The following is an 11658-nucleotide window of genomic DNA, read 5'->3' as shown; positions in this document are numbered from 1 at the left end:
CATTTATACAATTCAGCAGGTTCCAGCCGCTTTGTTGCAAGTCAGCATTTTGCTTACTACAAAATTACTTTACAGAGACAGATCTAGAAAGTATAAATTTAGCATTTCAGCTTAAGTAGTAGCGATACACATGAGAAATTGTTAGTCAAAGCTCAGGACAAATATTTTCAGTAAACAGTGCTATAAAAGAAAATTGATGAAAAAAGCTTTAAAGATGTTTCATTTAATTTTTCCTAATCTCCTAAATAAAACTAAAATGGCCATTGTTTCCAAAGGTAAACCAACTAGAAGTTACTTCATCTCTGAACACCAGCATCTAGAGGAAGTGATGAAATCACTATCATAAATATTTCAAGTAAGGTGTTTTGGCTGTACTCCATTTAAACAAGTCCTAACTTTTTCCTTAAAGTCAAACTTAAAGTACCTTCTCAAATTTACCCTGTAGTTAGTGGTTTTTTTACTCGTAAATAAAAAAATAAAAAAAATCTGAACGTGACAATGATTTGAAAATTGAATTATGAACTCCCAGTAAGGATACATATTATAAACAATAATCAGAACACCAGAAAAGTACCTGTGACGTCTTGTGGTGTAGTACTACAAATATGACCTCACAACTCCTGCGTGGCACAAACCAAGCACACTTCTACATACATGAAATGTCAAAGAGCAGAGGCATCATCGCCTCTTGTCTCCCTCACAACTGACTGCAAACAGGCAGCAGCTTTCAAAACCCAGTTCTGCCTCCTTGCAAGATGAGGAGCCGGAAGAACAATTATAAAGCTGGAATCCTTTTTTCTAAGCGGAGATAAAATGCATTTAGAAGGGATAAGTATGCTTTTGAAAGAGGGAATGCCTGCCTGGGAGAAAAAGGTGTATCACAGGGTAAAAAGTCATACCAGTTAGTAACTGCAAAACCACAATAGCATTACTCAGCATTCGCTGGCTGTCAGTGCCTACCAAATATTTGGGTGGTGAGATTGTAAAGAGCAGATACTATACCGTTTCCTGCATTTTGCAGCAACAGCCTGGGATGACTGCGGCTCATCAGCAGCCATCAACTGCTCATCAACTGCTGATACCAGCTGCTCTTTGGTAACTACAATTTGAAATAACCCATAAGCACACATCAAAATTAGCTGCTGCAAAAAAATCACTTATCATTCAGCAGCTAATGAGCATAGACTAACGTATGCAGATTCTTTACAGGCTCATCAACAATGCAAGAACAGCAACTGCACCAACAGGTCATCAGTAAATCACACAGCACGTACTCCACTCTGCAACCCAACAGGGATTAACACGGAGGCCACAAGGCTGTTATAATTTAACATTTTCTTACATGCTTTGTGTAGGAGAACTAAGGAGTTAGAACAAGCTCACTAGCTACCAGCCTTAATAAAAAAGCTGATTTACCACAATGCTCCTTGCATTTACTATTTTGAAGTTATCAAGCATAAACATTTGAATGTAAGAATTGACCACTCGCTTGATCCCACAGAAATTCAGGTTGTCGCCAAACAAAGCAAAGTCTCACCTCTGTTCCTCAAGCTGACGCTAGCACTTGTGTGGCCAGCCTTCTTACAGAGCTGATCAGCCTGAAGGGTTTCTGGCAAGGAGTTAGTTTACACTGGGATCAGTCCCCCCTCCCTCTTATTCAGACTTAGCACAAGCCAACACAAGAGGGAGGCAAGAACAGGTACCCGAGTGGAGGAAGGTGACCGCCTCCACCACATCAGCTTGAAGCAGCAATGAAAACTATACCATTAGTCATGTTTATATTTAACACACTAAAGTAATAGCTGCCAGTTTAAAGTATAGTTCAGCCAACTACAAAACATTTAGTTCAATTACAGACTGTCATACCGAATGTTGAAAAGGTACCCATTAAGCCTTTAGGTAGGCTTTTGTCCTCACCTGAAGAGGAATGCAATTCTCAACACACATGAGGAAACTGCTTCTTCCAAATTTTAAATTCAGGTTGATTTTTATTTAGTATACATCAGTACCTGAAGAAGCCACAACTGTTTACTGGGAAAGATCATTCCAACACAGTGTTTGACTTTTTCCTTAAAAGAAATTATTTTAGAAATTTTGAAGAAGTGAACTTGAGATTCAGACTGTTCATAAAAATCGGTTCTGTCCATACCTGAATCTTCTTGTTTGCCCTCACCCACCCATAATTTCACGATTTTATTGTCTTCAACAAACATATCAAAACCAGAAGAACTGCTCCCATGCCATGGGGAACGCTTCCATTTTCACAACTTGTATTGTTGAAGCTATAAAATTAAAACAAAACTTGCAAACAATCCAAGCAAGCTGCAGAAAAAGAAGTTTCCATCTCGTTTCACCTCTAATCACTTATAAATTAAAAAAAAAAGTAAAAAAAATGAATCAAGTTCTACAGTGGCAATAATTTCAGTTAAGTAGTAATTAAATTATTTATTTAATATCATTTGTCATTTTAACTGCCCAGTGTTAACAAACTGACTTCTAGTCAACATAATAAAGGAGCTCAGAGTAAACAAAATTCTTATTTTGAGAAAACATACAAAAATCACAACTTTTATATTAAAAACTCTGTTGTAAGTATATACAAAATAATTATCAAAGCATTTGGTTCATACAGCGCTGCTGTAAGTCATGAAATCAACCACTCGATCAAAGGGTCAGTGCTAGAAATGGATGCCCGGGCAACCATCTCAAATTTTTCTGCCTGGGGACACAGAACAACAGAGAGTTTGTCTGTATTGATTACAAAGTTGGAACCATAAGGTAAAGGTAAAAGGAAAGGAAGCTATTAACCCAAAGAGAGAGAGACTTACACGATGCTAAGTTCCCTGCATTGTCCCGTTAAACTACTACTATTGTTCAGTGACAGAATGTAATTTAGAGTATAAATGGCAGCAGTCTCCATTCACATTATTTTGTCTCTTCTCTCCAAAAACTCTTGAAGCGGCAGATAGTTTTCTTGTGACTTAGATGTCCATTTAGATACTCACCAATCCCAATTTCAAAAAGCCAGAACCGGTGACTTCCTGTTACAACTCAGAGAAGAGTCTAAACTGGTGACCTGAAGAGAAGTAACCTGCAGTTTGTGAACCTCAAGTCATCTAGCTCATTATATACTGCTGCCAACCTATATTTAAATGTAACCGTGTTTTGTAACCAAGAATAACCAAACTAACTCCGTTCCTAACTACAGTACAAAATCTGAAGTAATACTGTCAAATATTTGTTAGCTCTTGGAAAGGTGCTCAGAAGCATCACCTTGATTAATACTTTAGACTCTCTATTTCAGTTTGTCATCCAGCAAACCCGACTCAAAAGAGAGACATCACATGGCTGCAACCATTTCAATATTCAGCTATGCACTACAAGTGGTGTATGTTCCCCCCCTCACCCAGTTGCTCAGTTGTGAAAGAACTGCTCAGAATTTCTGAGGGTCAAACACAGTCAGTTCTTTCCCATCATACAACTCTTGCAGTTGGTTTGACTCATATTTTAGGGAGGGTTTTTCAATTTGCATCCCAGGCTCCAGAGCATTCTGTCCAACTATTTTAAGATTCACAGCTTTTATTTTCCAGGTGTTTTCCCGAACAGGACAGCTGATGAGTCCAAAAATTTGTTCAAAGATGCCCAGACAAGCGCTGTCTCTATGTACCGTGCCAGCCACTGCTACCAGTACTAACCCATGTCGAGACATGGCACATTTCAGTCCACTGGCATGCAAATTAGGGTTGAATAGAAGATATTCTTCTTTAACCAAGGAGAGCAGACGAAGGCTCACCATTTCTGCACCAACGTATTCTTCCACGTTTTTTTCTAATGTGTTGTAAGAGAACTTCATTTTAGCATTCTCCCAAAAATGCTGTGGTCCCCAACTTTCTTCAGATTTTACTCCCAAGGGATGTTGCGAATTCAGGAGTTCAAAGAACCACTGGCAGAATTCTTCTCCTAGATCATGAATGGCATCTTGTGGTGACTTCTGACTCTCTCCATGACTCTGCAATCAAGCACATTCTTTTCTTAGAACTATTTAGCCTTAACATGTGAGATCACCACTTAGAAGAACATAAAATCATGTAAATACTTATTTTAAGCATTCTAAGTCTTCTTCAAGTGTTCTGAGACAGAGTGCCTGAAGAAAAACAACAAAGTAAAATCTCGTTTATTTTTGAAATCATTATTATCTTACCTAGAGAATCAGAGTAGGTTATTTGAATTACAGTTAGAATAGTCCTTCAGTTTTGTCTTGGTCTACAATTTATAAACAAAGAGGAAAATCCTGGTTCTACTGAAAAAGGGCAGGGAAGGATTTTTGAACAACTTCCATGAGATCATAATTCTCACACTGAGAGACAAAATTTTGCTAAGTAAAAAGTACCTGGGTTAGTAACTTTTCACTGGCCTTTACATTTCCAAAAGAAGATTACAGAAAAGCAAGAAGGATACAGACCCAACCTGAAAAGCTAATCTCATATTAAGGCGTATCAATTTACTAAAAAGCGCTTATAAATAAGCAATTATATTGACATGTTTTCCTGTTTCATGTTGCCTTCTGTCTCTTCTTTTTGGTACCTTTTAATTTGGTGAATTGTGTCAGTCTCTGCATCTTCGTATGATAAGAACAATTAGGACTTATTGGGAAGCCACCTTCTGAATATGCACGTCCTAATACATGGCACTGACAGAATACTTCTGATTTATGAGGGTATGTCAGTGGAATACACTAATAAAATGCACAACTAATCCAGGAAGAACTGAAACTCAAAGAATTAATGTGTTCCAGAACTTTTTCTCCACTAGATCACGTGCCTGAACTTAGCCCTGTTTGGCAGTAAGACTGCCAAAAATCATCCAAAAGATGCTTGGTGACTTTCATGAGGGATGTTTGTAGTCTTCACCATATTTCTAATAGGAAAAGAGCACAAATCAAAGAAAACCATAACTTATGTTACCTTTGCTCCTCCAAAACTAGAAAAAAGTCATGAGGAATTTCAGTTACTTTTCTAGTTGTACAACTTACCACTTAAAACAGACTAAGACAATATGACATTGGGATAGGAGGGCTGCAGGGATTTTCACATAGCAGCATAGGCTTGCTCTAGGAATAAAGGCAACTCCATTCGGCCTGTCATGAAATCCTGCCTTCAGACTGTCATAAATCCTTTGTTCAACACTGAATCTGCTGAGAAAGTATTTTTAAGTAGTGAGACAAAGTAAACATTATTAGCAGACGGCTAGCCTTCAAAGAATAATTTGAGCAACCTGGTCTAGTGGGAGGTGTCCTTGCCTATGGCAGAGGGGTTGGAACATGATGATCTTTAAGGTCCCTTCCGACCTAAACCGTTCTACGATTCTAATCTGAAAAGGCTCAGTCAAAGATTCTTGTCTTGTCTAGAAGCCTTGGAGAAAAATGGGTCAGTGAAAGAAAGCATGAAACTACTCAAAACACATCTTCCACAACTTCCTCATAGGTTATGGACAAGTCACTTGTACCCTTTTCTTCCTTGTTTTACAGAAAATTACACACACACACTCCTAAAATACATCTAAGATAAAAAATACTTCAAAAATATTAACGTTTAATGATGGGTTGCTGAGACTGACAACAGAGTGGTGGGTATAAAGTTTTGAAGACAAATTCACAGTAAGTAGTAAAAGCAAGCACCAGTGAGGAATCAAGGGTCACGTTATTAAAACCATATCAGAAGAGGGTGACAAACCACTCCATGTGTTGTATCACTAACTATGTACTGCAACAAAGTAAGCAATAAAAGCAATAAGAATTTTTTTTTTTTTTTTAGAGACTATTATGGGTCAAGCTAAGAAAAAAAAAAATCTATTCCTTGCAGTTGAATTCTTGGTATGTCTACAACTACGTGTAAAAGAATAGTAGAATTTAAGCACAAACATTGAGGAAACAAGTTGCTTAGCAATTAGATATTTAAGACACTTTTTTCAGTTGATTATAAAAGAAAAACATTTGGTCTAGAGGACGCTTCTTTCTAAAGGAAAGAACTCACTTGTAAAGTTGTAAAAGGCAACAACTGGATGCTCAACTAACAGTCCTGTGAGCCTATTTAGTTTGAACATACATAGCTTGTTTACCTTCTACTTTCTCTTACAATAGTAAGTTTTTTTACTTATGAAAAATCATCCAAACTTCCCAACGTAAAGATACATGACCTCCAACTGTAAGGTGACGCGTTCTTTGAACAAGAACTAAATGTACAGTAGGGCTTCTCAGTATTTGCAATTTGACAGCAAGACTTCTAGAAGTAAATCAAACGTCAAGTTTGCAAACATAGAAGTCTCGTAAGTGTTAAATTAAGTATGTTTTAAGTAATTATTAAGTAATTAAGTATGAAAAGTTTGGAGATTCCTATATAGAAATGCTGCGTTTGTTTCACAATAAACTGTAATTAATTTCTAATTCTGTTATGTAGGTGCATGTTACCTATTTCTTCAAAAAGGTGAGGGTCACAAGAATTAAGAGAAAACAAAGGCAAAGAAAGATGTATGTAATAAATAAACCAGTTGAATTTCTCATTTTTTGTGAATGTGTTTTAAGTACTTTGGAGAATTTAATTTATTTACCTTCAGTCATAAAACTTCGCTATGGGGTAACACTTGGGAAGTGATCTTGCAAAAGCAACTTTTTTTTTTTTTTCCAAAGTATGCACGCACAAAACTTTTCAAAACAATTCTCAGATAAATCATAATTCTCACCAGTTAATCCCTGACCGAAAGCTCAACGCAATAGGTTATCAACAGCTACAGAGCTCTAACAGTCCAGCTGGTGGGGCTGTTGCCCATTAGGTCTCAGAAGTACAAGACTTGAAGGAGCAAGGTGGCTACTTAGAACTACACGGTAAAGATCCAAGCCAAATAAAACGCTGAAAGTTCATTACACCATGAGGATTTGCTAAATATCAAAACTTTAAACTTCAAAATAACATGTAATTGACAAAACACATTTAGTTACACTGTGTTAAGTGTTACTGATAATATCAAGGGGAAATAGGACATGGACCTGGCACTGCTACAAACTTCACAATTCAACAATACAAAAATTTGCTAAAATCCATTATGTGCTCTAACTGCAAGAGGTAAGAAGGAAAACAGTTTACAGACAGTGCTAATTTGACTGCACTGCCTCTATGGGTAGATCAAGGCCACTTACAAAAAGGCAGTTTTCTCTCCATTTCCCCCCTCGACCGCAAGATTTTTAGACCACAGTCTGACAGACATTTTTGCCCTATGATCTACTATCAACAGCATCTCTTTGCTCTGCTCTGGGATGTGCCCTACCAATGGTATCATTAGTGCCTGGTGTGGCTGGAGAATGACGGAAATCCCAGATCTATACCAAAAGTTTAAGAAGATCTACCACATTAAAAAAATCTGACGGGACTATGCAGGGTTTCTGTATCATTAACACTGGTTTTAGTTGTCCTTGAATCCACAGACTTATTTGTGAATACCCTTTATCTTACAGTACAACTTAAAAATCAAAAGCATGGCAAAGACCCCACACAGAGCTCAAATGTACTAATATACTTTACAAGACAGAGCAGAAGACTGTGCTCTGCAAGTGGTATGTTGTCACAGACACATTTAAATGATGTAATTTAAAAAAACAAAAACAAAACCACAACCAACACAAAAGCAAAACACCCAACCAAAACCAAACAAACCAAGAGTTAAAGAGATTTGGTACCTTCCTAAATACAGGTGAAAAGCTACATTTTGGATGTACATTCAAATATTTACACTCGTTGTCCTGCAAAAGCAATGCTAAGCATCCTCAGGTCTTTCAGAAAGCAGCACTCACCTCCGTGTGTTGTTTTCTTTCCCCTAAGGCATGTGTTGTGAGCTGCCCGCTCCAGTACTGTTTTACACGATCAATAAGTAGTTGTTTCTCAGAGGAAGGAGGCACTGGAATTCCTTGTGCTGCCAAATACTTAAAAATTATTTCTCGATAGACTTTTCTGCGTTTCAGAAGTTCTTCTACACTCTGGCTGTAAACCAAAATGGCATGAATGGCTTCTGCAAGTAAAGAAATTTCAGTTATCAGTTGCTTCTCTCATAATTAAAATCCAAACTTATGCCATTCTTAGACTCCAAACACAGTACAAGACAAGCCTAAATGAAATGCAGAGACTTAAAAGTTTGTTTGCAAACTGAAATCTGAACTAATCATATTAGACACAGAAGATACCCAAAGACTTGGGCACATGTTTAAAAAATGGTGCTGTTTTTACTGAAAATCTTGCTACCTTGTAATCCCTACTTCCAGTATAGATGACTGCTTGGAACTTATTATGTATTATTTGAGCTTGATGAAAAGGATGCAACTTTTTCTTCCAAATGAAATTACTAACATTCTTTGAGCATTTTCAAGCTGTTTAGAAACTTCAAGTGCTTCAACAAGTATAAAGATTCTTGTACAGAATGCATTTCACCTATACTTCCCGAAACGCAGCTAGCCTTAACTTCAAAATAAGTTAATTTAACATAAAATCATTTAGGACTTCCTGCTTCGTGTCACCATACAGCACCTTCACTTAGCATAGGCTGAGCTTGGCTTCATTCTCCATTTGAAAAGCTCTGGGATACTTCAAAATAAGCCACCTGTCTTAGTGGAAGCAAGATTACACAAAGAAAGAAGAACTAGACAAATCTTTTATGGTTCTTCCGAATATGGAATGTGAATCTTAATTTTTGTGTCAAACGGATAGTTCACATGATCTCTGAATGTGTCAGAGAACACACTGTTATTTTGAAGCATATGCAAGTTTTCAAATGTTTCCTGTGAACAGAAAATTGACAGAAATGCAGACAGAGAGATAACTAAGGTAATCTCTAATTCTTTATATGCTGAACAAGAATTCTAGTACCAGAAGTTGTTTGTGGTTTTTCAGACAACACACAGTAGTTTGTGAAAGTAAATTTCCATCTAGGTTCGTGAAGACTGATGGAAATGGAGTTATATCTCTTATTTTCATGCTAATAGAATTACTATTCCCAGGTTCATAAGAAAACGCCATGCACCGTAGCACAATGATAGTGCACTGAAACGTAACGTTCAAAAACCTCAGCTACAAGGCTCTGTGGCAAAATTAGGAAACATGACAAAGTGAAATTCACTTTTAAAGTAGTTGTGGTGGCCAGTTCTCACCTGAACTGAGGCTGGGTACTTAAAACGTTACCTATAAAAACTGTAAGATTAAACTAGAAGAGCCTAATAGCTGAAGTTAAAAAAAATAATAACATAGAAGTGTCTAGGTTGGAGGGACCTTTAGCATCTTTTAATTTAACCGACAACCATTGCAAAAGGTAAATAAAGAGAGCAAGAAGAAATACTACAGGCATAGGACCTTTTTAAGAAACGTGTTCGGCAAATCTTATAGGTCTGAGTTACATCACATGAAACATGTCCAAGGTTTTTGGATACGTATATTTCAGGGTAATACACTAACTGTACTCAGGCAACTCACATACAAAATTAAGTTTTACAAAACAAATCTCAACATCTACAAAGTGATGGAGGATGGTCACACCTCAAAGTACTCCATTCTTCAAAGAAGGAATAGGACAAGTAACGGTTTTAAACTCGAAGAGAGGAGATTTAGATTAGATATTAGGAAGAAATTCTTTACCATAAGGGTGGTGAGGCACTGGAACAGGTTGCGCAGAGAAGCTGTGGATGCCCCATCCCTGGAGGTGTTCAAGGCCAGGCTGGATGGGGCTTTGAGCAGCCTGGTCTAGTGGGAGGTGTCCCTGCCCATGGCAGGGGGGTTGGAACGAGATAATCTTTAAGGTCCCTTCCAACCCACACCATTCTATGATTCTATGAAATAACTTCAATATTCGATTTCTGCTTTACCCTTTCAAAACCTGAAAGCAAATGTCATTAACACAAACAGCAAGAGCTACTTGACTTTTAAACGCGTTTTTAAACACTACCAGGGCATAGCAGCGGCACAGCAGCGCACGAAGCCCACCGTGGGGGGCGGGGGATGGCCTAAGAGAGCAAAAGAAGTGCTCCAGATCTGAAAACCTGCTACAAGCCACGAACAGCTGCAAGTTCCTTGCCCAGAGCAACCCCCGAGCTCCCGGCAGCCCAACCCCGGCGCCGCTGGATGTATGCCAGCCCACGGGAGGAGGCAGCTCCCAACAGCTACAACCGCTCACATGGAGCCCAGCCCCGCACCGGGCAGGACGCTGACAAACCCCCCAGGCAGCTCCAGCACACCGGCCCGGCCCGCCTCCCCCTCAGGCCCGGCTCGGCCCCAGCAGGGACGCCCCCGCAGCCCCCGGCCTCCCCTCCACGTCCGGCCCAGCTGCCTCCGGCGCTGCCGCCGGGCCCGCGGCCGGCCGGGGAAGCGCCGCACAGGGTCCGGCCGGCCGGCCGGGTAAGGGAAGGCCGGGGGCCAGCTCCAGCATCCCCACCGCGGGGCCGCGAAGGCGGCTGCAGCCTCCGCGCACCTTGGCGGTTCTCCGGGTGCACCAGGCGGTTCGTGACGGTGTCCGTCAGCGCCATCAGCTCCTCGGTCTCCAGAAACTCCAGCAGCTGGCGACACCCGGCCTGCTCCCGCTCGCTCAGGCCCAAAGACGCCATCGCCCGGCCGGACGGAGCTGGAGCTAGAAGCGCCACCGCTTCCCGCAGCGCAGCCCCTAGCAACGGCAGCTTCCCGTACGGCGCTCAAAGCGGTCCCCGCTGCAACCGCCTACTGCCGCCGGCTGGAAACAGCGTCCGGCACTGAGGTTCCGCCGGGGAGCCGGCGCCACCTGCGGAAGGAGCGGGGAGGCCGGGCCGCCGGCTTCCCCTCGGCAGCGAGAGGGACCACCTCCGCGTTGTGGGCCCCGGACCCGGCCGGCTACTGTCCAAGGACAGCAAGGGCCAGGGAGGGGGGGACCTGATGGCTGCAGCCCGGGCCACGGGTGGAGGAAAGCCACAAGAAAGCGAACTCAAATGTACATATTACGTATATGAGGCGTTTATAATTAAGTATCACCCTGCGCTTCCATCAGATGGGGAATGTGTCATGCTAATTTTCTTCCCCCGCCCCCTAAGCCAGTGCAGTATCGATACACTGAGCCCCGACCCCGCCTGCCCTGCACGGCCACCCCGGCAGCCTGGTGGCTTCCCCTCCTCACCCACAGGCCCAGCCGAGGACCAGAACAGAAGTGACCCTCCCCCAACCTTTAACGATGGTTTCTCATGGTGGACGCAGGGGCAAGGCGTCCTGTCTCGGTATTCCTGAGCAGCTCTCCTGGATCAGGGCCTGCCTGGAGAGGGAGGCCCGGCACAACCAAGGCTCCCGGCAGCACAGCAGCCACTCTGGAATCCTCGGGAAGGGCTCAGGGCGCTGCTGAGGTCGGGCAGATGCACTCGGTCTTAACAGCCTTTGGATGTCTACTGATGGGCCTCAAGCTGTAGTAAGGTCTACAGTGGTCACTTCAGCTGGACTGACACATCTGTGGATACCTGAGATGCAGCCAGCGTGGAATCTTCCATTAGCGCCTGAGGGAGCTGTCGGACAGCTCGGGAACTAACACCACGCCAATTACACGTGTCCGCACGAGTAGGAAATGAAGTTCTATAAGCTGAAGATGCTTTTCTAGTACACGCGAGTCTTGAAC

At 41.4% G+C, this 11658-nt stretch overlaps 1 protein-coding gene across 1 annotated transcript; it reads right to left on the bottom strand.

Annotated features, from left to right (window-relative positions):
• Positions 1-1963: 1963 nt before the first annotated feature.
• Positions 1964-10704, bottom strand: C1H3orf38 (chromosome 1 C3orf38 homolog). The gene is made up of 3 exons (XM_074597648.1): positions 10501-10704; positions 7844-8058; positions 1964-4009 (listed from the first exon to the last, which is right to left on the bottom strand). The coding sequence occupies exons 1-3, from the start codon at positions 10631-10633 to the stop codon at positions 3434-3436; spliced, it is 924 nt and encodes a 307-aa protein (XP_074453749.1). The 5' UTR covers positions 10634-10704; the 3' UTR covers positions 1964-3433.
• Positions 10705-11658: the final 954 nt, after the last annotated feature.

Source organism: Larus michahellis, chromosome 1 (assembly GCF_964199755.1).
Source record: "Larus michahellis chromosome 1, bLarMic1.1, whole genome shotgun sequence".
Lineage (NCBI taxonomy): Eukaryota > Metazoa > Chordata > Aves > Charadriiformes > Laridae > Larus > Larus michahellis.
This window is presented reverse-complemented; position numbering and strand designations above follow the sequence as displayed.